This window comes from Hyperolius riggenbachi, chromosome 5 (assembly GCF_040937935.1).
Source record: "Hyperolius riggenbachi isolate aHypRig1 chromosome 5, aHypRig1.pri, whole genome shotgun sequence".
Classification (NCBI taxonomy): domain Eukaryota; kingdom Metazoa; phylum Chordata; class Amphibia; order Anura; family Hyperoliidae; genus Hyperolius; species Hyperolius riggenbachi.
The window spans coordinates 322,402,648-322,430,345 of NC_090650.1; the positions used below are offsets into that span (position 1 = coordinate 322,402,648).

The 27,698-nt window shown below is 42.1% G+C and overlaps 1 protein-coding gene across 1 annotated transcript in view; it reads left to right on the plus strand.

Moving 5' to 3' along the window:
• The window catches only part of LOC137518877 (laminin subunit alpha-3-like), a 303,606-nt gene that overhangs the window by 79,288 nt on the left and 196,620 nt on the right, over positions 1-27,698 (plus strand). Inside the window, exons 16-21 of the mRNA XM_068237275.1 lie at positions 5,017-5,063; positions 6,992-7,091; positions 9,885-9,937; positions 10,697-10,802; positions 12,573-12,672; positions 22,223-22,379. Coding sequence (XP_068093376.1) covers positions 5,017-5,063; positions 6,992-7,091; positions 9,885-9,937; positions 10,697-10,802; positions 12,573-12,672; positions 22,223-22,379 — 563 coding nt within the window. The remainder of the gene's footprint in view (positions 1-5,016; positions 5,064-6,991; positions 7,092-9,884; positions 9,938-10,696; positions 10,803-12,572; positions 12,673-22,222; positions 22,380-27,698) is intronic.

Here is a 27,698-nt window from a genome sequence, read left to right on the forward strand (position 1 = left end):
GGCCATATGCAATTCCCTTTTTCTCCTGAGTTTTCTCCTAGGAGATAATTTTTCATCTTCAATTTAAATGAACTTTTTAGCACTTTGCACTGTAAAAAGTAATAAAAGGTAGATGAAAACGTACTTTCAAGATTATTTTGAGTATTTGTTTTCTTGCTGGGGGTGTGAAAGGCATTTTATTTACAAGTTGTAAAAATATCTCCTAGGAGAAAACTCAGGTGAAAAAGTGAATTGCATATGGCCCCAGGTAGTGAAAAATAATTCTCCATCTTTTTGGATTGGAGAACGATATATATATATATATATATATATATATATATATATATATATATATATATATATATATATATATATATATATATATATATATATATATATATATATATATATATATATATATATATAGTATATGCACAATGGATGAAGATTGAAAAGCGGATGATTCAGTAAACAATAGTGATATGTATCTTTTTGCTGATTATATTTAAAAGTTGGGGACTCACCCATGTTCAGCTTTAAAAGCCCCTATGTGTGTTTTATAGTCTGTGGTGACTTTTACCCTTTATAGAAGAATTCTTGTCTTAGTGTTGAAATGTATTTTGCCGAGTACTTGAACACAAATACCTTTAGATCATTAGCTTTGCTGGTTCCTTGGCAGAGTTCCTCAATCATTGTGGAAGTCTAGGCTTTTTTCCAGTGCTTAACAACACTATATTCTTGTGCAACATTTTACTCAGCTTTGAGGTAGTATCCTATGGGAACCGGACAGCACACAAAAGACCCTTTGTGGGACTCGGCACTGGCGGAAACATTTATAACACAGAAAATCGTTTCAAGTTCTTTATACAAACTTTTTTTTTTGTTAATTTTAAGTGGAAAATAAGTCATAATCACAGGCTTCTTTCCAAAGCGAGCAACTTGAGTTTAGCATTAAACATGATAAGAAGATTTTGGATATGTTCCACCAGTTTAAAGAAACCAGTTTTGTGACTCATAGGTCTGTAATCCGTTATAATGTGACTCAGGTGACTGCTCTAATGTTATCAGAGGCCAATAGCCTAAGGCTTGCAGCTTTTTCAGTACTAATGCTCGGTACACATGATGCAATTTCCTGTCCGATCGACCGGTAATCTGACAGGAAGTTGATGCAACTTCCTGTCAGATTACCGGTTGATCAGACAGAATGCGTGTGTACATGTCCAAACTGCTCCTGATCAATAATGGGATTGATTTTTCCATGGTAACTTCAGAAAATCGATCCTGTCCATAGCTTCTCTGAGTCATTCAAGAGCTCCTCACAGCTGCAAGAGAGGTGGCTGTTTTAATGTTATCAGAGGCCAATAGCCTTGCAGTTTTTGCAGTACTAATGCTGGGTACACGTGATGCAATTTCCTGTCCGATCAACAGGTAATCTGACAGGAAGTTTATGCAACTTCCTGTCAGATTACTTGTCGATCGGACAGGATGTGTGGGTACATGTCCAAACTGCTTCCGATCAATAATGGGATTGATTTTTCCATGGTAACTTCAGAAAATCGATCCTGTCCATAGCTTCTCTGAGTCATTCAAGAGCTCCTCACAGCTGCAAGAGAGGTGGCTGTTTTAATGTTATCAGAGGCCAATAGCCTTGCAGTTTTTGCAGTACTAATGCGGGGTACACGTGATGCAATTTCCTGTCCGTTCAACAGGTAATCTGACAGGAAGTTTATGCAACTTCCTGTCAGATTACTTGTCGATTGGACAGGATGTGTGGGTACATGTCCAAACTGCTTCCGATCAATAATGGGATTGATTTTTCCATGGTAACTTCAGAAAATCGATCCTGTCCATAGCTTCTCTGAGTCATTCAAGAGCTCCTCACAGCTGCAAGAGAGGTGGCTGTTTTAATGTTATCAGAGGCCAATAGCCTTGCAGTTTTGGCAGTACTAATGCTGGGTACACGTGATGTAATTTCCTGTCCGTTCAACAGGTAATCTGACAGGAAGTTTATGCAACTTCCTGACAGATTACTTGTCGATTGGACAGGATGCGTGGGTACATGTCCAAACTGCTCACGATCAATAAGGGGGTCGATTTTCCCCCGGTAACTTCAGAAATTCGCTCCTGTTATCAATCGGTAGCAGATCAGAGATGACGAAAATAATCATCTGATTCCCGTTAATTGGATGGGAAAATGCATCGTGTGTATTCAGCATTACATGGTATAAGTGCATATGAATGTGAGGGGAAACATTCTTAAGATTGGATTGTTTCCCAGACTCTAGGAATCATATTACATCGTGGGCCCGATCCAATTAATTTTTTTCGAAAATTTTCTCTGTGGAAATAATTTTTCATCTTCTGTATAAATTGCCAGGCAACGCTGAGGGGTGGATCGGGACTCCCTATGACATCACGACGTTGATGACATCATTCCGTTCGTCGCCATGGCGACAGGGGAAGCTCTGAAGGAAATCCCGTTCAGAACGGGATTTCCTGACGGGCATTATCGCCGGCTGCGATAGGAAGGGTGGGTGGGATTCGGCAGGGAGGGGGGTATCATGTAGCTAGCGCTAGGCTAGCTACATGATTAAAAAAAAAATTAGGTTTAAAAAACCATAATCAGAACGCTAGGGAGGTTAAAGACATTTTATTTATACTGTGACAATATCACCTAGGAAAAAACTCAGGAGAAAAACTAAATTGGATTGGGACCATTGTTCCAGTAAAAAGAGAATCTGGTCTTTCCATAGTATACAATTCATAGTCGTATCAAGAGTATCAAGTGGCTGGATAGTGCACTGGTTAATGAGACACTGAAGTGGAAAAAAAATATGATATAATGAATTACTTGTGTAATACTAATAATTACTAGAAGATTAGTAGCAAAGAAAATATTCTCATATTTTTATTTTCAGTTATATAGTATTTTTTTATATAACATTGCATCATTCTCTAATATGTGCAGTTTACACATAACTCAGCATTCTAAATGTTTTTACAGAGCAGGCTGTGAACTATTGACCTGTCCTCTGGCAGAGAAAAAGAAAATCCTTGACCGACAGTTGAGATAACAACCTTCAGAACTCAAAGCTCTCTGCCACTTTGAAAGTTGTAGAGCCCAATGGCTCTTTTGCATAGATAACAACTGGAGTCTGTTAACTCTTCCTGTACTGGAAAAAATACGAGACTTATGTCTCTGCTTCTAATGTTTTATTTCTTAGCTGTACTACACATGCAAATCATTATATCATAATTTTTTTCCGCTTCAGTGTCTCTTTAAGGGCTCTGCCTGGGAGACCAGTGTTTGAATCCTGGCTAGGGTCAGTACCTATTCAGTAAGAGGTCCTTGGGCAAAACTTTCTAACACTGCAGGTTGGCCCCTTGAGCGCACCTCTAGTGGCTGCAGCACTTGAGGGCTTTGAGTTTGACAGGAGAAAAGTGCTATACAAATGTTAGGATTATTATCAGTGCACAGAACCTGTGGCAGTGTTATTTAGGCCTCTTTCAGAAGGACGATTGAACTGCGCTTTTCAGGCAGTTCAGCCTCCCATCAACTACCGAGTGCCTTTCAGCTGTAGTTTCATAAGTCTGTAACTCCACATGTGGCAGCATTTGGCACACAGTGTGGTTACGTAGCAGCAAAAAAACTACATCATGTCACATCTTAGCACACTTATGTGAAACAGAACCTTATATAACCGTAGGGTTAATTCAATTCTACAAACTGTACTGAGGTGCTTGAAAGTACTTGAGTTTCAAGTATAATAGTCAGATTCAGGATGATGGATAATGATACTTGCTTGCATTGCATGGTATTTGACTAATACATATTACACTGTGCCTCTTCTAAGGCTCAGCATGTACACTGCAGTCAGTGTGAAGGATGTTGGCGGTGTTCCCTGTTGCAAAGAATTACTATGACATTCTGTCCTGGTAAAAAGTGATCCCCAAGACAAAACGTGATGGTATTACTCTCCAACAGAGGTCAAAATTGCAATAAAAAATGAGGCTGCAACCTACGGTATGTCAGCTTTTCATCGCTGTTTGTGCTCCTGACACAAAGTCTTTCTCATCGTTGTCTCTTTCTCAGGGACATAAAAGTAAAACCCTGACAGATATTCTCATCTTTCCACAGTCTGTTGGAAGCCATTACAGAGACTGGGCTGGAGTGCCACTTTAAACCATTTATTATCACATTGTTAATTTAAAGGAATATCGAGGTGACTTGTGACATGATGAGATAGACATATATATGTACAGTGTCTAGCACACAATAACTATGCTGTGTTCCTTGTTTTCTTTCTCTGCCTGAAAGAGTTAAACATCAGGAATGCAAGTGACAGTTTCTGTCCAGTCAATTCCTGGTTGGGACGTGGTTGGACTATACCAGTGATCTGCAAACTGGGCTCTCCAGCTGTTAAGGAACTACAAGTCCTACAATGCATTTGCCTTTATGAATCATGACTGTGGCTTTCATACTCCCACAATGCATTGTGGGACTTGTAGTTCCTTAACAGCTGGAGAGCTAACTTTGCAGATCACTGGACTATACCATAACCCTCACTGTAAGGAAAAACAGCCATAAAACACATTTCTGGCAGAAAATGTCTTCTGAGAGCAGGGGCGAGATAAAAAGGGTCAATAGTTTCAAAAAAAATCAGTTTTAAGAGAAACAGGGTAGATACAATTGTTTATCTCATCAGTTTATTTTCACATTATTATTTCTTTAAGGTTCTGTTGGGATGCACCATAGATGCACCATAGATGCAGTGAAGTAGGCATGAGACAAGAATTATTTTACATCAACAATCATACCAACATATCACATTGCAAACAAGTCTGCTTGTTGATCTCAGTTTATGTTGGGAAAATGCTAAATGCTATTTTGCCCCTTGAAGGAAATAATGCTGCAAGTAACATGTAATTATTACCATTAGCCTTTAACATAATTTTACTTAACATAACATGTCTTGATGAATGAGCCGCACTGAAATTTCACTTTCAAAGGTGATTCCTATGTGTTTTGTATTACAGGCTTCAATGGTGAATGCAACCCAGATGGGACCATCAGTTCTGAAGCAGTGAGTTGTTTACTTGTTTATCATTTTATTACCACTATGTTTTTAGTACAAAAAAGAAAACATTATACATATCTAGAAATGAGAATTTATTTATTCAGAATTATTCCAGGTTGTGCCGTTCCTATGCTCCATCAATGTTAGGATTTCATTTGGCGTTTTTTCCCTAATACAGTTGGCTCAGTTGTAGTGGACCTCAAAAACTCACTGTAGGACTCTGCCTCAATGTTAACCTTCTTCATCTCGATAAAACAGAAAGGACCGGCACCGCTGTCTTGTATCAAAGCTCTTTTAATAGCACCAAAGTGGCAGCAGTAACAGACTGCTGTTTCGGTTTACACCTTTATCAAACTGCTCAAAGCCTTAATGGCTTTGAGCAGTTTGATAAAGGTGTAAACCGAAACAGCAGTCTGTTACTGCTGCCACTTTGGTGCTATTAAAAGAGCTTTGATACAAGACAGCGGTGCCGGTCCTTTCTGTTTTATCTGGACTGCACTTCCCAGGAGGCACTGGGGAGAGACCTTGGGCACGCTGCATACTCTTTTTTGGAAACGGTGCTCCCTCTCTTTTGTTTATGAACCTTCTTCATCTCAGCAGGGACATTTGTTGGTCTTCATTAGCTTCTCCCTTTGATGCTCATGAGTAAAACCAATGTTTTGTCAATGTTGACACCAGCTGTTTGACATAAAACCAGGCACAACCTTCATTTAATAAGGCACAACTGGAGCCTAAGGTTTAAAGACTCACATTTATAATCAATTGTCATCCATCTGATAGACCATACCAAATCGGTGCTGTTCTTCAAGGAACTTCTGTGTTATCTACTTTTGTGGATGGAATTCTGTTACATCTCCCTAAACTACCACTCCACCCTGTGGCGCAAGCCAGACACTGTTGCTACATCATGTTGCCATTCCCGGTAATTGACTGTGCTCCTTTAATAACTTCGTTGTCTGACTTCTGTGGCAGGGTTTGATCTTTCTAAGTCTAAAGAATCAAAAGTAAGATGGTAGACCAGGGGAACCCTGTGAGAGTGGTTCTACTGCAGCATTGCATGCAGCGTATTTTGAGCAATCCCAGAGCAATTGCATTGTATGGCTGCAATGGCTGCATTCAATGGCTGCCGAGCCAAATTGCAATCATTCCAGGATTTGTGCTTAACTCAACTTAATTAGCAGCCAATTTATTTAGAGACTTGCAAGTGCTCCAGGTCAATTTATTTTAACACATTTTTGTATTTCTTATTTGTTACATTTCCTTGCTTCTAATTAGTACAGGTGTAATTATATTTATGGTCACTTGTCACTAGAACGGAGTTTGAGAGAATAATAGAGGACTTCTGCTTTCTATATTTTCTGCTAGTGGAGACACATCAAAGCATTTCAAAAATTTACAGCGCATCGAGTACTGCCGAGTGAGGTCAAAAGCATTGTACTTATCTCAGACAAGATCATTCTTCTGAAGCTGCTAATGGGTTAAAATCGCAGTACTTCACGATTTAGAAATCACAAGCTGTTTCCGAAATCTGGATTATTACTCTTTACAACTGCATGTATGGAGTTTTTACAAAAAGCATCTTTTTAATTTGCTTCTGCGGCTCCCACAATGAAGTTTCCAGCATAACTGTTGTGAAGTCCTCATCCAGTATAACTGACTGCTCTACAGAATTGGGATATCTCACAATGAGCTCATTGTATGAACGTCTCAGTTGTGTAATTCTTGCTTCTAGAGAGGAGTCTGTGATAATTTGCTCAACAATCCACTTGTGCAGAGAACACTGGGACTATCACTGTAGCTAAGGCACTTTGTTATGACTTTTACATAGTAAACTGCTGAATGTCTGTCAGATCATCTGTTTAGTTTTATCTGGAAATGACAAGTTATGCTTAACGTAATCTAAGTAAACATTTCAACTGTTGTGCTTGTCATAGGGCCATTGTCAGTGTCTGCCTAGAGTTGAGGGTGTAACCTGTGATCGCTGCAAACCATTATACTGGGATTTGGATAAAGGAAATACCCAAGGCTGTATTGGTAAGTCTCTACAATGGGCTTTCAAATAAATATGGCTTATAACATTTTACATATTTGTAATTACCTAAAGTTTGAAAATCAAGTGTCCAGCGGTGAACTTTGGTACTTGCCAAAGTTTTCAGTTTTGATCCCTGCTGACCATGGAAACTACAGTCAAAATGGCCTATAAATAGGTTCATAAGGTGCTGTGATACAATTACCACCTTGTACCCCTTGTATCAATAACCACCGTCTCGCAAGTCGCATGCTGGCACAGTGGAAATGTAGCCTAAGTCATAGACCCTGAACAAATATGCAGAACAGATGCACTGGCTAAATAATGACCCCTCTAATGCAGGGGTAGGGAACCTTGGCACTCCAGCTGTTAAGGAACTACAAGTCCCACAATGCATTGCAGGATTCTGACAGCCACAGCCATGATTAATAAAGGCAAATGCATGCTGGGATTTGTAGTTTTATCACAGCTGGAGAGCCAAGGTTCCCTACCCCTGCTCTAATGTATTTCAGTTGTGTGGTTTAGACACTACTGAAAACAGAAAGGTTAGCAGGACAGCCAGGCATTTAGCATTGTCAAGGAATTAAATATGGCAGCTTCCTTTTCTCACAACGGGGTCACTTTAAGTAAGCCTGTTAGAAACAGTCTTGCTTACAGAAATAACAAAGTCACAAAGATAAAGGTCCTTTCAAAAAAAGAAAAGTTTAGTAGATTTGCAATAATTTTCAATGCAAAATTTTTATTTTACTGCATGTTAGTACTTTATGCAATAAACATACTAAAAATACCCGGAGGCTGGCTTCTGGCTGGTTCCTGTAGTTCCTTCCTAGGCTAGGGTGGGAATTCCTTACCCAGCATAGAGCAAATCACCTATCTCCTCCCACCTCCTTCCTGGGCTAAAAGAAATTAATACTTTGTGGCCAGCATTGCAGCTACAGTTCCTCCTAGCTGTGTGTAATATAGCTTTAAACCCTTCCAATACCCCCTCTATAAAAGCATTTGTACCTCTCATCACCCTGCTCTGTATGCTTGCAATTCCTGCTGCTCTTTTATTTAACCCTTTACAGATACTGGGAGGAGTGGGGGAAGGGGTCATTTTATTTTCCATGCAAAGCATAAACATGCATATATGACACTGCTTAGCTGTAGTGCTGCCATGATGGCCACAAACAGGGCTGGGACCCACTGAAAGGAACCATTGCCTTTGCATTTTGCGTAGTGTTTCTTGCAGCATTCTCTGGCACAATTTTGGGTGATTTAGAGGCACTTGTTAATGTAATTAACAGCACTTCTTACAGCAATTGCGAGTAGCGGGGTTTTTTTCATTGTGGATAAAAAAATCACTGCAAAACGGCTTTTGTGATACGTTTGTAAAGCGATTTTTCGCCAATTCTATACTTTGTATTGAAGCGCAAATGTTTCAAAAATGCTGCAGGACCTGAAAATGAAACTTGGGGTAATCATAAACATCCCTGTGGCTTCTCCTCCATCCACTGTCATTAGCTTTTTTGGAAACGCCAATTCCTACGTGCAGCTGAAAGCAGTCTTGTGGGTCCCAGCACATAAACGTTAATAAAAGGAGATGGGATTTACTGATCTTTGCCCACAGCGAAAGACCGTCTCCTGCTCCTTCCAAGCCTTCCTTCAGGCTGATCGGTCCCTCGCCATCTTTCTAGGCCATCTGGATCCTCTGCTAGGTGGCCTGGTAATTCCTCATGTCGGGGTGTACTAAGCATATGTGGCTTTGCTATGCATGCGCACCCCATCGCGCTTGTATCACTGGGAGAGTTCTGCACCTTCACAGTACTACTGTGCAGACGCAGAACACTCCCTGCCGCAGGAGCACGATGGGGAAGTACGCGCGGCCGGACTGTGCCTGCACTGATTGGCGAGATTACCGGGCTGCCTAGCGGAGGATCCAGGCGGCCTGGGTAGACGGGTGTGACCGATCATCCTGAAGAGGGCTGGAGGAAGCCCCAGGCATGAATACATTTCTTGTATTTGTTTACTCGTCTCAGGTAAACTTTAAGGCAGAGTTCACACTTGTTAAAGTTAGCATGTGATTTGCGATTTTCGAAAAAAATGTGATTGCTGGACATGTAATCTATTTCCGTTTGTAAGCAAATTTGCATTCATGATTTTTCTGTGCTTAAAATTCTGATAACAGGTCTGCTTATTTTTATGTGGAATGTGGAATTCGTGTTTCAGTGTAAGTCAATGGGAGCACCAAAATATTGCAGAACTTTGAGTTTTGCACAAAGAATTGCGTGCGATTTGGAAATTATATGTAAATAAACTTCATTAGTATTTACGGAAAAATTGCAATGCAAACAGTCGCATACAAACATATATAAAAATCACAAAAACGCCCACATATAGTAATTAAAAACAAAAGAACACAAAAAGTGAAGATCTCATGTATTAATCCAGTGATACATGTGAATAGGCCCCTCGCAATAACAATACAAATTGTCTTTTTTGGAGATGTTTCTAAAATACATCCATTTCCATGCACAAATAGACTCTGCTTGTCACCTATGTGACAAGACAATACACAGAACATTTATATCGCACATTTCTCCTGGCGGACTCAAAACACCAGGACTGCAGCCACTTAGGGCACACTCCACGGGCGACCAGGATCATAAGAAAGACTTGCCCAAAGACTCCTTATTGTTTCACATACTGGCATGAGCCAGGATTCGAACCCTTGTCGAGGGCTCAAGTAGAACAGCTAAGGTAGCAGCTCTTCCTCTCTTTGTGACAGATAACCTAACAGAAAATGTTTCTGTTTCCAGATTGCTCCTGTGAAACAGATGGTACAATAAGCGGAGTGGGGGAATGCCACCAGGTAATATGTGCAAAGCTAAACTTTCTTTATATTCTAACAGAATCCTAGCTAAGATTATGTACCTATTTATAGTATACAAAATCAATACAGTCTGCTGAAACATTGTACAGTACAGGGAATGTCCCATTGTATATTGTCTTATTCCAAACAATTAAAATATACAGGATGTAGAATAAAGAGAGGCTCATATGTACTAACATAAACTAGCTTTATTAGGTACACATGAACACAAGTGAACAGTCTGACTGCTGCTTATGCTACACTTTCTAGAACCATGTTCCAAAATAAATTGCAGTAAATTGCAGTAATTCCCAAATGTACTCTCATAGTGTATCTGGAGAATTCCCAAGGAAACAGGATTGTCAATGGCAAGCTTGAGAGCAATGACCTCATAGATAAAGTTACTGCCAATAGACTAAATACTTCAGTCTTTAGAGCAGTTATATGCAGGGTCGTGACTGTCAAAATAGTGTGTATTTGTGAGATTTCCGGCAACAGGGAATGGGAGATCTGCAATTGCAAACTGAAATATATTGTAGGAAAGTGTGTAAATCCCAAACAATACATTTAAATGAATTTGTATAGGGAATAAACATGTTTATTTTGTATGATATTTACAGAAGTGTTGTCAGGGACAACACTGTAAATATATAGTACAGGGCACATCACTGAAGATCAGCTGTGAGTTTATGGTTTTGCCAACATCACATCTCTATTCTATTGATCCTTAGTATATTGTATTGCATTTTTTCGTCACAGACTGATGGTGATTGCTATTGTAAGGCGCACACTTGCAGCACATCCTGCGGAACCTGTACATTTGGCTATTTTTACCTAGAAGGCAAGAACTACTTTGGATGCAAAGGTAAAGTAACAGCTGCACAGCTCTGCAGGGCTGCCAATCAGGGGGTATAGGTAGCATAGGAGCCAGGAGGTGGAGCACAAAGATTCACCATGCCCAAGAGTGATCCTGAAGCATACCTTGAACATTAGTCCAAGAGAAGCCCTGAAGTGTACCTTGTATGGTCTTCCAAGAGGATCCATGAAGTGTACCTTGTGTGGGCTTCCAAGAGGATCCATGAAGTGTACCTTGTATAGGCTTTCCAGAGAAGCCCTGAAGTGTACCTTGTATGGGCTTCCAAGAGGATCCATGAAGTGTACCTTGTATAGGCTTTCCAGAGAAGCCCTGAAGTGTACCTTGTATGGTCTTCCAAAAGGATCCATGAAGTGTACCTTGTATGGTCTTCCAAGAGGATCCATGAAGTGTACCTTGTGTGGGCTTCCAAGAGGATCCATGAAGTGTACCTTGTATGGGAGTCCAAGAAGAATCCTAAATTGTACCTTTTATGGGGGTCTAAGAGGAGCTCTGAAGTATGCCTTGAATGGCGGTCCATGGCGAGCCCTTAAGTGTACGTATTGGGGGGCTTATTAGTGTACCTTGTATGGGGGTCTATAAGGAACCCTAAAGTGTACCTTGCATGGAAGCCTAAGAGTATCTCTGAAGTATACCTAACAGGAGACTTGACGTGTGCCAATGAAAGAATAAAACGGCATCTTCATTGCAAATATCAGTAAAACTAGGCAATGACTCCAATATTCACCTAGGTGCTCCTTCAGTATTGCTAACCTGGATGGGGTAGCTTGCCGGTGCACTCGTCCAGCAGGTTCACCACTCCTGCCACAGTAAACCCAACAACAATGAGGACAAGGCACTCCACGAGCTTCAAACTTGCGTTTGTTTATTCAGAGCTTTGACACATACATGTTACGGGTCACCTGACCCTTCCTCAAGTGTACCACCCACAACACCAACTTCCCCTTTTAAAGGACCACCCACAGGAAGTCACTCCCAAGTGAACTATTACATCATCATAGAATAATCTATATACAATTTCATGATTCCTATACAGGGCACTACTATACCGTCTACCCTGTAATGATTAGTGGAGGGGTCATCAAATTTCCCGCAGCAATTGTAAACACACCGAATTATTCTTTCCTAGAAAAAAATCACAAAAAACATTTGTAACTTACATGCTCATTTAGGGCCCTTGGGCTCACACAATCCAATTTCCTTATCCACTCCACTTCTCTATGGAGCAGTACCTTTTCTCTGTCACCCCCTCTGCGTAGAGGGGGGACAGAATCTAACACCATCCATCTTAACTGAGAAGCGAATGTCCAGCCTGAACAAAATGTCGGCCTACGGGGACATCCCCTTCTCCAAATTTTTGCGGGCATCAGCAATACTTCGCTTGGTTTTTGTGATTTTTTCTAGGAAAGAATAATTCGGTGTGTTTACAATTGCTGTGGGAAATTTGATGACCCCTCCACTAATGGTACACTTGAGGAAGGGTCAGGTGACCCGTAACATGTATGTGTCAAAGCTCTGAATAAACAAACGCAAGTTTGAAGCTTGTGGAGTGCCTTGTCCTCATTGTTGTTAAACTAGGCAATAAGTAATAAGGTATATAGGTATATAATAAGGAATATAGATTTAAAAAAAAATAATAATAATCATTTACTGTCACTAAACCTGCTCCCTATTCTCACCTGATCCCTCCCAGTATGTCTCTATTTTTAATTAAATAAGCCTTGCACTAGCTTCTTATAATGTTTGTGCTTTTTTTGCCAGGATGTGAGTGTGATATGGGCGGAGCAATCAGTCATCAGTGTGATGAGTCTTCGGGAAAATGTGCGTGCAGAAGCAATGTTGAAGGCAGAAAATGTGACCAGTAAGTGATGGGATAAGAAATATTGATTTGTTTTGTGTTGGTGCATTGTAATTTCTCTAGTGGTGCCCATACATGGTACCATTTCATCCAATCTTACCATTTCTATGTAATATAAGGGAACTGCCTAAATTATCCTTTCAGTATATTCACTTAATTTACCCTTATAAAGATTGGATGAAAAAAAATTATACCATGTATACACCATAAGTGGGACCTGGAAAACAGATAGTCGTTCCCAGTACTGGGGCACATGAGATGGAGGCTGCTGGGCTCTGGCAGATGGATAATGGTGCACAGTACTGGGGCACATGAGATGGAGGATGCTGGGCACTGGCAGATCAATAATGGTTTACAGTACTGCGGCACATGAGATGGAGGCTTCTGGGCACTGGCAGATTAATAATGGTGCACAGTACTGCAGGGGCCCCAACCGTCCCGTTTTCGCCGGGACCGTCACGGGTTAGGGGAGGGGTCCCGCTGTCCCGGGATAGCCCCCCTTGTGTCCCGGCAGGCAGCAGAGGAGGCAGCGGAGGAGAAAGAAGGATCGAGGCGCCAGCCGCGGCTGTGCTGTGCGGGATGCGGGTCAAGCTTGTCCCCCCTCCCTCCGAATGTGCCCCCCAGTGTCCCCCTGTATGGCGAGATACGAGCGCAGCAGAGCGGCAGTCTTACCATCTTCCTCGCGTACTGGCATCTCTTGCTTCCAACTACTTCCTGTGGCGTCACAGGAAGCGGAGAAGACGAGATGCCCATATGCGAAGAGGAATGGTAAGACTGCCGCTCTGCTGCGCTCGTATCTCGCCATACAGGGGGACACTGGGGGGCACATTCGGAGGGAGGGGGGACAAGCTTGACCCGCATCCCGCACACCACAGCCGCGGCTGGCGCCTCGATCCTTCTTTTTACCTCCACACCCATGGGCACCCTCACCCTTCTCCCCACCATTTATATATATATATATATATATATATATATATATATATATATATATATATATATATATATATATATATATATATATATATATATATATATATATATATATTTTGACTAGGTGTGTGTCAGGGGGTGTAGTTGGGGGCGTGGTCGGGGGCGTGGCTTAAGTGTCCCGGTTTCTCATCTCAAAAAGTTGGGAGGTATGGTACTGGGGCACATGAGATGGAAGCTGCTGGGCACTGGCAGATTAATAATGGTGCACAGTACTGGGGCACATGAGATGGAGGCTGCTGGGACCTGGCAGATGGATAATGGTGCACAGTACTGGGGCACATGAGATAGAGGCTGCTGGGCACTGGCAGATTAATAATGGTTTACAGTACTGGGGCACATGAGCATAGCCGGCCTTTGACCTGAGCGACCGGAGCGGTTGCTCAGGGCGCCGGCTTCCAAGGGGGTGCCTATAACTGGTTACCTATACTGAGGGCACCTACACCTGATTTCCTATACTGGGGGCACCTATAGCTGGCTACCTTTACTGAGGGCACCAACACCTGGCTACCTACACTGGAGGCACCTACATCTGACTACCTATGGGGGGATGGAGACCTTCAACTGACTTCCTATACTGGGGCACCTATGCTTGGCAACCTATATTGAGGGCACCTACACATGAGATCCTATACTGGGGCACCTATGCCTGACTACCAACCTATACTGAGTCTGAGGGCGTTTTTTTGGGGGGGGGGGGCGCACTGCTGCTTAAATGCGTGGTGCAAATTGTCGGTGCTGTGCTATCATTCTAAATGGGGGATCAGGGGTCTGCTAACTGTCCCACTGATTGTTTTCATTAATATTCCTGAAAGGTTCTAGCCTTCATTTTCAAGTATATTCAGGATAATGCATTCTTTCCATCCATTCGTGGTTATTAATAATATTTTTCTATTATACATATGTGATGTGTCACAGAGAGCTGAGCATTTGGCTTGATGTGTCATGACGTCTAAAAGGTTGGGAACCACTGTCCTAGGAGATATCTCAGGAGAAAAGAGGAATTGCATATGGGCCTGTGTGTGCGCATGCGCAAAGAGGATGAAGGGTGGGGGGGGGGGGCACAAAAATCAGGTTTCGCTCAGGGCGCTGGGAAACATAATGCCGGCCCTGCGCATGAGATGGAGGCTGCTGGGCACTGGTAGATGGATTGTGCACAGTACTGTGGTACTGGCATACGGATAACCGCCACCTCAAGGCTATAACTGACTAGCAATGAACAAACATCGTCCTGTAAATCTCCACTGACCTGGAGAGGGAATTCAGATTGGTAAATCAAAACTTTTACAAAAACTACTGGTTAATTAACAAGCTAACATATGGTGGCTTTAAAGCGGACCCAAACCAAATTTTTTTTTAATTCAAAATATTTAGTTGCACCACTCTGACACATACAAAGATAAATAAACACTCCTTCAAGCCTATGAGCATTTCAGTGCATGCTTTTCACCCTTCTCTTTTCACAACCTGGTTATACAGGTGGCAGCCATTAGCAATTCCTCCTTTGCCAGACACCAACTACTCCATCAGTTTGCCGGATTCTGTCCCGGCAATTTCAAAGGAAGGGAGGGGTTCCTCCGATAAATGTAAAATATTTTATATTTGTCATCATGCAGCTGAAAAAAGTCTGCTATTTATTATTATAAGTTAGAAAATAGATTTTATTTCTGAAATCATGTATTTTTAATTTGGGTCCACTTTAACCACTTAAGGACCGTAGGCTTTACCCCCCTTAACGACCAGACCCTTTTTTCCCATTCAGACCACTGCAGCTTTCACGGTTTATTGCTCGCTCATACAACCTACCACCTAAATAAATTTTGGCTCCTTTTCTTGTCACTAATAAAGCTTTCTTTTGGTGCTATTTGATTGCTGCTGCGATTTTTACTTTTTATTATATTCATCAAAAAAGACATGAATTTTGTCAAAAAAAATGATTTTTTTAACTTTCTGTGCTGACATTTTTCAAATAAAGTAAAATTTCTGTATACATGCAGCACGAAAAAATGTGGACAAACATGTTTTTGATTAAAAAAAACCCCATTCAGCCTATATTTATTGGTTTGGGTAAAAGTTATAGCGTTTACAAACTATGGTGCAAAAAGTAAATTTTCCCGTTTTGTAGCATCTCTGACTTTTCTGACCACCTGTCATGTTTCATGAGGGGCTAGAATTCCAGGATAGTATAAATACACCCCAAATGACACCATTTTGGAAAGAAGAGATCCCAAAGTATTCACTGAGAGGCATAGTGAGTTCATAAAAGATATTATTTTTTGTCACAAGTTAGCGGAAAATGACAGTTTGTGACAAGAAAAAAAAAAGTTTCCATTTCTGCTAACTTGTGACAAAAAAAAAAAATGAAATCTGCCACGGACTCACCATGCCCCTCTCTGAATACCTTGAAGTGTCTACATTCCAAAATGGGGTAATTAGTGGGGTGTGTTTACTGTCCTCGCATTTTGGGGGGTGCTAATTTGTAAGCACCCCTGTAAAGCCTAAAGGTGCTCATTGGACTTTGGGCCCCTTAGCGCAGTTAGGCTGCAAAAAAGTGCCACACATGTGGTATTGCCGTACTCAGGAGAAGTAGTATAATGTGTTTTGGGGTGTATTTTTACACATACCCATGCTGGGTGGCATGGGTGCTCTGTAAATGACAATTGTTTGATTTTTTTTACACACAATTGTCCATTTACAGAGATATTTCTCCCACTCAGCATGGGTATGTGTAAAAATACACCCCAAAACACATTATACTACTTCTCCTGAGTACGACGATACCACATGTGTGGCACTTTTTTGCACCCTAACTGCGCTAAGGGGCCCAAAGTCCAATGAGTACCTTTAGGATTTCACAGGTCATTTTTGTTTCAAGACTACTCCTCACGGTTTAGGGCCCCTAAAATGCCAGGGCAGTATAGGAACCCCACTAATGACCCCATTTTAGAAAGAAGACACCCCAAGGTATTCCGTTAGGAGTATAGTGAGTTTATAGAAGATTTTATTTTTTGTCACAAGTTAGCGGAAATTGATTTTACTTGTTTTTTTTCACAAAGTGTCATTTTCCGATAATTTGTGCCCTAGCGGCAGATAGGGGTCTAATCTGATGGGTAGCAGTGACAGGGGGTGATTGATGGGTAATTAGTGGGTGTTTAGGGTGTTCTCTACCCTGTAAACAATGCACTTGGGAGGTGATCTGAAGTCGGAACTGCGGGCAATCTATTGATGTGGGTCGGTGATCAGATTGCCCGCAAGGGGCAGGTTAGGGGCTGATTGATGGGTGGCAGTGACAGAGGGTGATTGATGGGTGGCAGTGACAGGGGGTGATTGATGGGTGATTGACAGGTGATTGACAGGTGATCAGTGGGTTATTACAGGGAAGAACAGATGTAAATAATGCACTGGCGAATTGATAAGGGTGGGTCTGAGGGCAATCTGAGCGTGTAGGCGGGTGATTGGGTGCCCGCAAGGGGCAGTTTAGGGTCTGATCTGATGGGTAACAGTGACAGGTGGTGATAGGGGGTGATTGATGGGTAATTAGTGGGTAGAGAACAGATGTAAACAATGCACTTGGGAGGTGATCTGACGTCGGATCTGCGAGCGATCTATTGGTGTGGGTGGGTGATCAGATTGCCCGCAAGGGGCAGGTTAGGGGCTGATTGATGGGTGGCAGTGACAGGGGGTGATTGATGAGTGATTGATGGGTGATTGACAGGTGATCAGTGGGTTATTACAGGGGGGATAGAGGCATACAGTACACGGGGGGGGGGGGGGTCTGGGGAGAATCTGAGGGGTGGGGGGGTGATCAGGAGGGAGCAGGGGGCAGTTTAGGGAAAAAAAAAATAGTGTCGACAGATAGTGACAGGGAGTGATTGATGGGTGATTAGGGGGGTGATTTGGTGCAAACAGGGGTCTGGGGGGTGGGCAGGGGGGGTCTGAGGGGTGCTGTGGGCGATCAGGGGGCAGGGGGGGGGGGAGATCAGTGTGATTTCGTGCAGACTAAGGTGGCTGCAGCCTGCCCTGGTGGTCCCTCGGACACTGGGACCACCAGGGCTGGAGGCAGCCTGTATAATAGGCTTTGTATACAATACAAAGCCTATTTTACGCTTTAATTATGCGGACGTGTATTCCTCCGCCCGCCGGCGCTGCTAAGTGGCCGGCGAGCTGGAGGCTAAATCCCCGGCCATCGATCCCCGGCGGAGGATCGCGTCACGGATGATGCGATCGCTCCCCCCATGCCTGTACAAGGACCGCCGCCTCTGTGCATGCGGCGGTCCTTGCGGGATCCACTTTCCGGCCGCCCCTGTGCACTGGGCGGTCGTTAAGTGGTTAAACAGTAGTGACCTATAGTAGAATGCAGTACATTATTCAGGTTACACACTTTATGGCCATTTTCCTGGTTTCTGTATCAGAAACACACACACACACACACACACACACACACACATATATATATATATATATATATATATATATATATATATATATATATATATATATATATATATATATATACAGTGGGATGCGAAAATTTGGGCAACCTTGTTAATCGTCATTATTTTCCTGTATAAATCGTAGGGTTTTTACGATAAAAAATGTCAGTTTAATATATCCTATAGGAGACACACACAGTGATATTTGAGAAGTGAAATGAAGCTTATTGGATTCACTGAAAGTGCGCAATAATTGTTTAAATAAAATTAGGCAGGTGCGTAAATTTGGCATTTGACATTTTATTGATTCCAAAACCTTTAGAACGAATTATTGGAACTCAAATTGGCTTGGTAAGCTCAGTGATCCCTGACCTACATTCCAGATGAATCCAATTATGAGAGGGTTTTTAAGAGGGTCAATTGTAAGTTTCCATCCTCTTTTAATTTTCTCTGAAGAGTAGCAACATGGGGGTCTCAAAACAACTCTTAACCACTTTGAAACCCTTGCTACACTTATCTACTCCCCACAAAACTTCATCTGAAGCTCAGGGGAGTAGATAGGCGTACTTGTGGTAAACAGTGTGCTGTATGCCCAATAAGCTATCTGATTATTTATATAGGGTATCATTTTAACCGTGACAAGTGAGAGAATAGATTTTGTGGTGTTTGACAACTGAGGGATAAGTCATGTGATTTTTTTTACCGGAAAACTGAATGAAAAGCAATAAAACTGTTATTTTCATGTACTCTATACCCCCAAATAAATACTTGTAAAAACAACAAAAGTGACAGCATTGAAAAGAGAATACATAGTTACCCTAGGGACTTAGCTTTTAAAATATGTATGCCATGAGAGTGTATTACTGTTAATCATGAAGATAAGGGCTTTTAATTACTGATAGAGTACAATGAGAAAACAAAAAACACAAACCAGAAACTAATATATTATCGCCATACATTGTACTAGGAACATTATTTAAATGTTGAGATAACCAGGACAAATTAGCAAATACAATGTGTGGGTTTTACCTATGGTAACATTGTTTATTTGAAAACTATAGTGGATGGAAATTGAGAAATAGTGTATTTTTTCTTTTTTTTCTTTTTTTTCTCATTTTTCCCTTTAAAATGCACAGATAATAACATAATTACTAAAAGCAAATATCACCCTCACAAAGCATAATTTGTGGCAAAAAAAACAAGATATAGATCATTTACATCTGATGAGTAGCAATAAAGTTATTGGTGAATGAATGGGAGGAGCGCTGAAATGTGAAAATTGCTCTGGTTTTTAAGCAAAAAACCCTGTGGTGCTGAAGTGGTTAAATGACCTGAAGACAAAGATTGTTCACCATCATGGTTTAGGTGAAGAATACAGAAAGCTGTCTAGGATATTTCAGCTGTCTGTTTCCACAGTTAGGAACATATTGAGGAAATGGAAGACCACAAGCTCAGTTCAAGTTAAGGCTGGCAGACCAAGAAAAATCTCGGATAAACAGAAGCGACAAATGGTGAGAACAGTCACAGGCAACCCACAGACCATCACCAAAGACCTACAAGATCATCTTGCTGCAGATGGAGTCACTTTGCATCGTTCAACCATTCGACGCACTTTACACAAGGAGATGCTGTATGAGAGAGTGATGCAGAGGAAGCCTTTTCTCAGCCCACAGCACAAACAGAGCCACTTGAGGTATGCTAAAGAAACATTTGGACCAGCTAGCTTCATTTTGGAATAAGGTGCTGTGGACTGATGAAACTAAAATTGCGTTATTTGCGAATAACAAAGGGGGTTATGCATGGAGGAAAAACACAGCATTCCAAGAAAAACACCTGCTATCTACAGTTAAATATGGTGGTGGTTCCATCATGCTGTAGGGCTGTGTGGCCAGTGCATGGACTGGGAATCTTGTCAAAGTTGAGGGACGCATGGATTCAGTATCAGCAGATTCTGGAGACCAATGTCCAGGAATCAGTGACAAAGCTGAAGCTGCGTCGGGGCTGGATCTTTCAACAAGACAACAACCCTAAACACTGCTCAAAATCCACAAAGGCATTCATGCAGAGGAACAAGTACAACGTTCTGGTCATCTCAGTCCCCAGACCTGAATATAATTGAAAACCTGTGGTGTGAGTTAAAGAGAGCTGTCCATGCTCGGAAGCCATCAAACCTGAATGAACTAGAGATGTTTGTAAAGAGGAATGATCCAAAATTCCTTCAACCAGAATCCAGACTCTCGTGAGAAAAGAGAGGGAGTGGAGGCACTGTAGTAGCAAAGTGAGGTACCTTTTAATTCACGGTGTGAAGCACAATAGGGGTACACAGTGGCGGTGAGGGGATGCCTGACAGCTGGTTCGCTAAGAAAGCTTATTGTGCTTCACACCGTGAATTAAAAGGTACCCCACTTTGCTACTACAGTGCCTCCGCTCCCTCTGTTTTCACACGCATTTGTATGTTTCTGAGAGCACGTCTTGGCATGGAGTACTCAATCCGGTGAACCCAGCGTCTTCTTGCCCTCATCTAGTGCCAGTCTTTTTCTTTATACTGCAGAATCCAGGCTTTCATTGGAACCTACAGGAAGCATTAGGAGGCTGTAATTTCTGCAAAAGGAGGATCTACTAAATATTGATTTAATTTCTTTTTTGTAGTGCCTAAATGTATGCGTCTGCCGAATTTTGTTTAATTTATTACACACTTTCTGTAAATCCAATAAACTTCATTTCACTTCTCAAATATCACTGTGTGTGTCTCCTATATGATATATTTAACAGACATTTTTTAGCGTAACAACCAACGATTTATACCGGATCATGGCAATTAACAAGGTTGCCCAAACTTTCGCATCCCACGGTATGTACAGTATATTGCACTGTATTGATATGTAGCCCTGCCCTACCAGTGATGTTTAGTCTAGGCTGTTAAGCTATGTGGCATTTTCCTGCCAGAGCCTTCTGGGAGATCAGGTATTATTTGTTCTTGATTTGGAATTCTCAGTGAACAAACAATCCACAGAACTGCACCTGACAGTACAAAAGATGTCACCACCTGGGACTAAATCATTTATAAATGAATATTGTGCTCAGTGGTGATTTATTTAACCTCTGCTTAATGTGACACTTAAGTGAAAAAAACTTTTGATATAATGAATTGTATGTGTGGTACAGATAATTAATAGAACATTAGTAGCAAAGACAAGAGTCTCATATTTTTATTTTCAGTTATATAGCTTTTTTATAACATTGCTTCATTCTCTAATATTTGCAGTTTACAAACTTCACTCTGTATTTTAAACTAGGAAACAGAGTAGAGCTAATGTCCCTTTGAGCTTTCCTGCAGTAAAATCTTAAACAAACAAAAAACAGTGAGAGACAGGTTGAGATAAGTGCTTCAGCAAACAGCACTGTAGCCGACCAAGCTTGGTGGGAGAGCTCAGAGAAGCTCTTTTGTATTGATAACAGCAGAAGTTTCTTAACTCTTCCTGTACTGGAAACAGTACAAGGCTCATATCTGTGCTACTAATGTTCTATTTCTTAGCTGTACTACACATACAATTCATTATATCGGAAGTTTATTTTCACTTCAAAATTCCATTTAACCCTTCCCGACCAGCTAACACTGATAGGCGTCGGGAAGGTGGCAGTCCCAGGTCAGCCTAACGCTGAAAGGCGTCAAGTCCTGGCGCGGGGTTTTACAGGGTATAGCTCGCGCCGATGTGTCATCAGTCTACCAGCGGCAAACGCCTTTAGGAGACGGTTAGACAGCGAAATCGCTGTCTATTTACATTGTACAGCGCTGCAATCTATGGCAGCACTGTACTGGGGACAGTACTGTCCCTTGGAGAGGCTCTCAGAGCGACCGGCTCTCATAGCCTGATGCCTATGTAGTATGGCTCTGCAGCGACATATTAAAGTACTAAATTGTAAAAAAAATGTTGCCTGATCACTGGGGGGGGGGGGGGGGGGGGGGGGGGAGTGTAAGCCTATGGTCCTGAACTGGTTAACAATGAGCCGCTACACAGCTAAAAAGGACTAGGAGTAGGAAACCTTTTTAACTGTCTTTTAATACATTTTGGTTTTTGAATGTTTTCAATCAGAGCTACAATAATAGAAATTACTTAATATCATTTTTACAGACCAAAGGAAAACTACTACTTCCCTGACCTTTATCAAATGAAACATGAAATAGAGGATGGCACAAGTTCTGATGGAAGGGCTGTTCGGTTTGGATACAATCCACAGGAGTTTCCAGGATTTAGCTGGCGAGGATATGCTCAGATGTCTTCCATACAAGTATGTCATTTATTCTGTAATGAGAAATTAGATTAGAATTAAATTAGATTGGCAGTGCTGACCACTCTAGAGCTCTGAAAGCCTTCTAGTGCTTACAAGAGTCCTAGCTAGCCATCAGCCTGCTGGGGTTTTGTCTGCAAGCATCTGCACAAAGCAGGAGGTCCTGGCCTTCAGCTAATGAGTCATCATAGCCATCCATTGTTGTGGTGCAGAGCACAGAGCAGGGAGCACTACAGGAAACATTTCAACTCCAGCCAGGTGCATGTTGTCTACTAACAGGTATGTAGGCATGGTAGCATTCTCTGTGTACGTTGTTATTATAATTCATGGACGGTTCTTTAATATTACACCTGACATATGAATAGATAGACGAACATGCCTGCTACATCCTCTACAGGGCTTTGGTAATGCTTCCTGTCAAATGTAATCTTGTCTGAAGAGAAGGATTTGAAAAGTGTCTGTTGCCTTTTTGGAAGTTATTTTCAAACTAGGTTTTCTGTAGGCATTTTCTTCACTGCTCGAAGTAAACGAACATGCCATTCAAGAATAGAGATGCTAGAAATCTTCCACACAGAATAAGGCCTGGTTCACACTGGACGGATCAAAAACCGACCATATAAAAACTGATCCGTAAAATGGATCAGTTTTGATTGGCATCAGTTTTTGCTCCGTTCTGTTGTGCACAGGTAATGCGACGTGTCCTTCACGCTGGAATTATTGCAGCCTCCCCAAACTTGCAGTCCATTCGGCTGATTGTGAACAGATCTTATTGATTAACATAGGATCCGCTTACCTCCGTTAGAATCCGGTCTGTTTAGCTCTGCTAAACAGACAGTTTTTTGTGTCATTGCGAACCGGGCCTAAAAAGCTCTTTACTGACGATATTAAGTTAACAGCAGCTTCAAGTTGATAACGTAATGTAATTAACGTTAAAAAAAAAGATCAACAACAAACATCCTATTATAGTCATTTAATAGGTTTGTAATTCATACATGATAAGACTTAAATAAGCACTTGTACCAAGTCAGTTTCAGAAATGTTTTTATGCATTTTAGCTCTCATGGTCCCAGGCACTGACTGGGCTGGGGGAGATTTTCCCCTGGGCCTCCTCCTGCTCACATGTGCAGGGCCGTTGGCTGTTTGCAGCGCTGCGGCGGCTTGATCTTCCCGCTAAGTCCAGTCCCCACCGTTAAGGCCTCTCCATGCGGAGTGCTGCGGCCGATCCTCCTGCTAAGCCCCGCCCCCGGATTGCTAAGCCCCACCCCCACACTCACAGTGAGCGGACCATACCTGCTCTGGCTATCCCTCAGCTGCTCCATGTCCAGCTGTTGGAGTCCAGACTGATGGTCCAAAAGCCTGAGTTGAAAATCCACCTTCCTTTTTGCGCACAGGGTTAAAATTATGGGCCATCTCCAATTTCTGCCTCTGAATAGTCTTCTAAGACTGGGCAACAACCAGCTCAGCTGTAAATCAGGCTGCATACTTAAAGTTTAGAGGACTAGTCACTGTTCAGTAAAACTTGTCATGTATAGATCAATGATGCACCAGTCTTTTCACTAATTAATTTATTAAACATTGTCTTTTAATCTCAATTTACAGCCAGCTTTGAAGTTCCAGAAAAAACACATTCCAATTGAATATATTTGCAACCATAGCAACAGTATTATGTTTGGTGTAGAGACTGAACAGAATTAATTGCTAGTTGCACATTGCTTTTTTGCATGATCAAGTTATCTGAGTGAAAAGCAGTTTGTGCTGACACTCCTATCTAAATACTTTGCTGGGAGCATTTTGGAATAGAAGTGTGATACGAACCCAAGGAAAATATAGACAATCTGAAATAATGGATAAAAATCAGCTTTGCAATATACAGTATATAGAGCTACGCTGAAGCGACTGCCCATTATACTACAAAAATGTAAATGTTCTTTAACTTTAAAGGACAGTAGAGGCGAAAATAAACTAATGAAATAAACAATTGTATCTATCTACCTTCTCATAAAAATGTCTTTTTAACCACTAAAGTACCAGCGGTCTCTGCCACCTTAAGGACCAGAGATCGCTGGTACCAGAATGACGGAACCCGACGAATCGCCGAGCATACCCTCCACAACCGCCATCATCCCCACTCGCCGGGACCCCCAGGACATAGACTCTGCCGTCTCTATGACGGCAGTCATGTGAGCCGGTCAGGAGCTGCTTTCATTGGCTCCTGACCCTGTCTTTCAATGTAAGCCAATGGGAGCGGCTTACATTGAAGACAGGACCAGGAGCCAATGAAATCAGCTCCTGACCGGCTCACATGGCTCTGCTGTCATAGAGACAGGCAGAGCCTGTGAAATGCGGGTTTGAGCAGCGCGATCGGCGGGGAGTGACGCAAACGGCAAATGCGCACAGCGGCAGCTAATTAAAATCTACGCCCTGCCAGCCAGGAGCCCACCAAAACAGGGCGTAGATTTTAATTAGCTTGGTCCTTAAATAGTTAAGATATTCCACAGTTTTATTTTATGTCTATCTACACTGTAGTCACTTCCTTTCTGAGTCAGGACTGAGTCAGCCACTTACATACCTGATACTTAACTCTTTCAGGCAGAGAAAGAAAAAAAGCAACACAGCATAGTTATTTGTGTGCTAAGCACTGTACATACCCATGTCTATCTCATCATGTCACATGTCACCTCGGGTATCCTTAAAGTTTAAGCCTTGCTTTGCACTGTGCTGTTAATAAGTATGTAGATAAGCTGAAGTTAAACATTGACTTCTGATTCACCAGCTCTGGTCTTGCTACCCCAAATAATTGGGCCTCTTGCACACTATATGCGATTCTGATTTGCGTTTTTGACGCAATTTTACATGCGATTCAATTTGCAATTTTAATTTAATCGGTACTTTATGCTGCGTTTTTCCAGTGTTTTTCTTTTTTGCTTTGATAGCATCCAGGGAAAATTGGAAACATAAATTGAAATCGCAAATCTGATTTTCTGTGTGCAGGGGGCCTTTAAAATCTTTGCTAGTCCTGTTTGCAGCCCCATACTGTATGTACAGTGCTGACTCCAGAGGTATAAAGCGGATTAGCCGATATTTATATCTATGTCTTGTCTTGCTTTGTCTCTGCAGCCAGGCCTGGCTATACTTGTCTGCAGTCTGCATTCCCTTCTTTCATCTCCTCTTTATGCTCAGCTACCTTTCCTATGCCTGAAAAAGAAATAACTCCTGATGGATTTCTTCATAATTGTGGCATCACCTGTAAGTTGCTTTCCATGACAGCTGACAGCTGTGTTTATACCTTCTCTGTCCATCATATTTACTGTTAGCAATCACCTGTCCAGTAAGCATCATTTCATTTCCATAAACAGACAGGAGGTGAATTACTAAAGAAAACATTTTTTTGGTATGCATGACATACTGTATCTATCTATGTACACTCAATAACATCATTATAAAAACAATCTTTAAAGTGGACCTGAACTCAGAACTTCCTCTTTGCTCTAAAACACACGCAACAGTGGCCTCAATTCACGGAGCATTATCAAACGTTTATCAAACTTTTGACAATTTACCTCATGGGTAAAATCTCTTTTTGAATTCACTAAGGTGTTATATATTTGTTGAACGTTTTATCGGTAAAACATACAACATTGAGGCCAGTATAATAATCTTTAGTGAAAAACATTTTTGTTACAGCTGATACAAATCTTGCAATAAATCTGCAGTGTCTACTTCCTGCTTTCATGGAAGCAGACATACTGTTAACAGCCTGTGTTTACCAATTATCTCTCTGCTGTGGCAGTCAGCTGACACAGGTGAGAGATCAAATTACAACTTGTGTTTAGTCACACATGAGGGGGTATTACACCGGTTAAACTCTCTAAATACATACAGGGTGCATTTTTCTATGTTTTCCATTCTGTGCAAGAGTTCAGGTCCACTTTAATTACCCTCTTTCCCCAAAATTAAGACATCTACCCAAAGCAAGCCCTAGCAAGAATTTCGAGCATGCTTGAAATATAAGCCCTACCCTCAGGCTTCTTGCACACCAAGACGTTGTGTTAGGTGCCACGTTAAGGTCGCATAACGTGCACCTAACACAACGTATGGTGCTGCAAAAGCCGACGGTAGAGTGAGCCGCGTTCGGCGGCTCGATTCCTATAATGTCTCCCAGAGTGGCGCTGATTGGCCAGCGGGACCACGTGATGCGGAGCGAGACACTCCGCATCACGTGGTCCCGCCGGCCAATCAGCTGCCGCCAGTGCAGTGAATATTAAGTAGCCATGTGCGCGGCTACTGTAGCTGGCTCTCCCCGCCTCCTCTCCGCCCCCCACTGCGCATGTGCAAACAGTCTAACGCGGCTATAGCCGCTCCAACGCCGTAGCATGCTGCACTTTGCACCGAACGTGCAGCATTACATGTAACGCAACGTGGGCTGTGTGAACAGCCCACTTGTGTTACATTGCTGTGCGTTGGGGGAGCGTTACAGGCGCACTAACGTGCGCCTGTAACGTCTTGGTGTGTAAGCAGCCTCAAAGTAAGTTCTAGCGGCAGTAAGGGGAAAAAGTATGGTAACTTGTGTTATTATTGGATATGATGGTCTCACGAGCAGGACCATGGCTCCTTCATTGGGCCAATCACTGCATTCGCTGTGCAGTGATTGGTCTAAGTCAGAGCCATGGTACCACCTGAGAGATCATAGGCTCTAGTTGCCATACTTCCCCATAGGCTGAAGCCCGGGGACATAGCGGCATGGAGCTACAGGAAAGAAGAGGATGCAGGGGGATATCGGAGGACACAGGGGACAGAGGAAGACAACGGAGGGCATAGGAGGACAGGGAATAGAGGAGGACACAGGTATAGAGGAGAACACCTGGAGGACACTAAAGGTACAAGGGGGACACATGGGCACACAAGAGGTGGATCCAGCAGAGGAAGAGGTGGCACAGTGGGGAAGGCAGGAGGACAAACAGCACAGGAACTTGTGAGTTCAAAGAAATATAAGACATTCCCTGAAAATAAGCACTAGCACATCGTTTGATGCAGAAAATAATATAAGACTGTCTTATTTTCGGGGAAACAGGGTAAACAGTAAATGGTTGAGGTAGTGGCACACCTAGTAAAATGGGATAAATCATAAAGTGAACCTGTAATGACAGCATTTTGGAAACTGACTTTGCAGACATTTGAGAAGTTAGTTCAGAAAGTGTTGTACTCAATTCATAGATATTGCGAAAAATTGTAAAATGTAAAATTCATGTGTACAAGAAGTGCATATCTACCAAATTGAATGCATTCATATCATTATTTATTTATATAGCACCAACATCT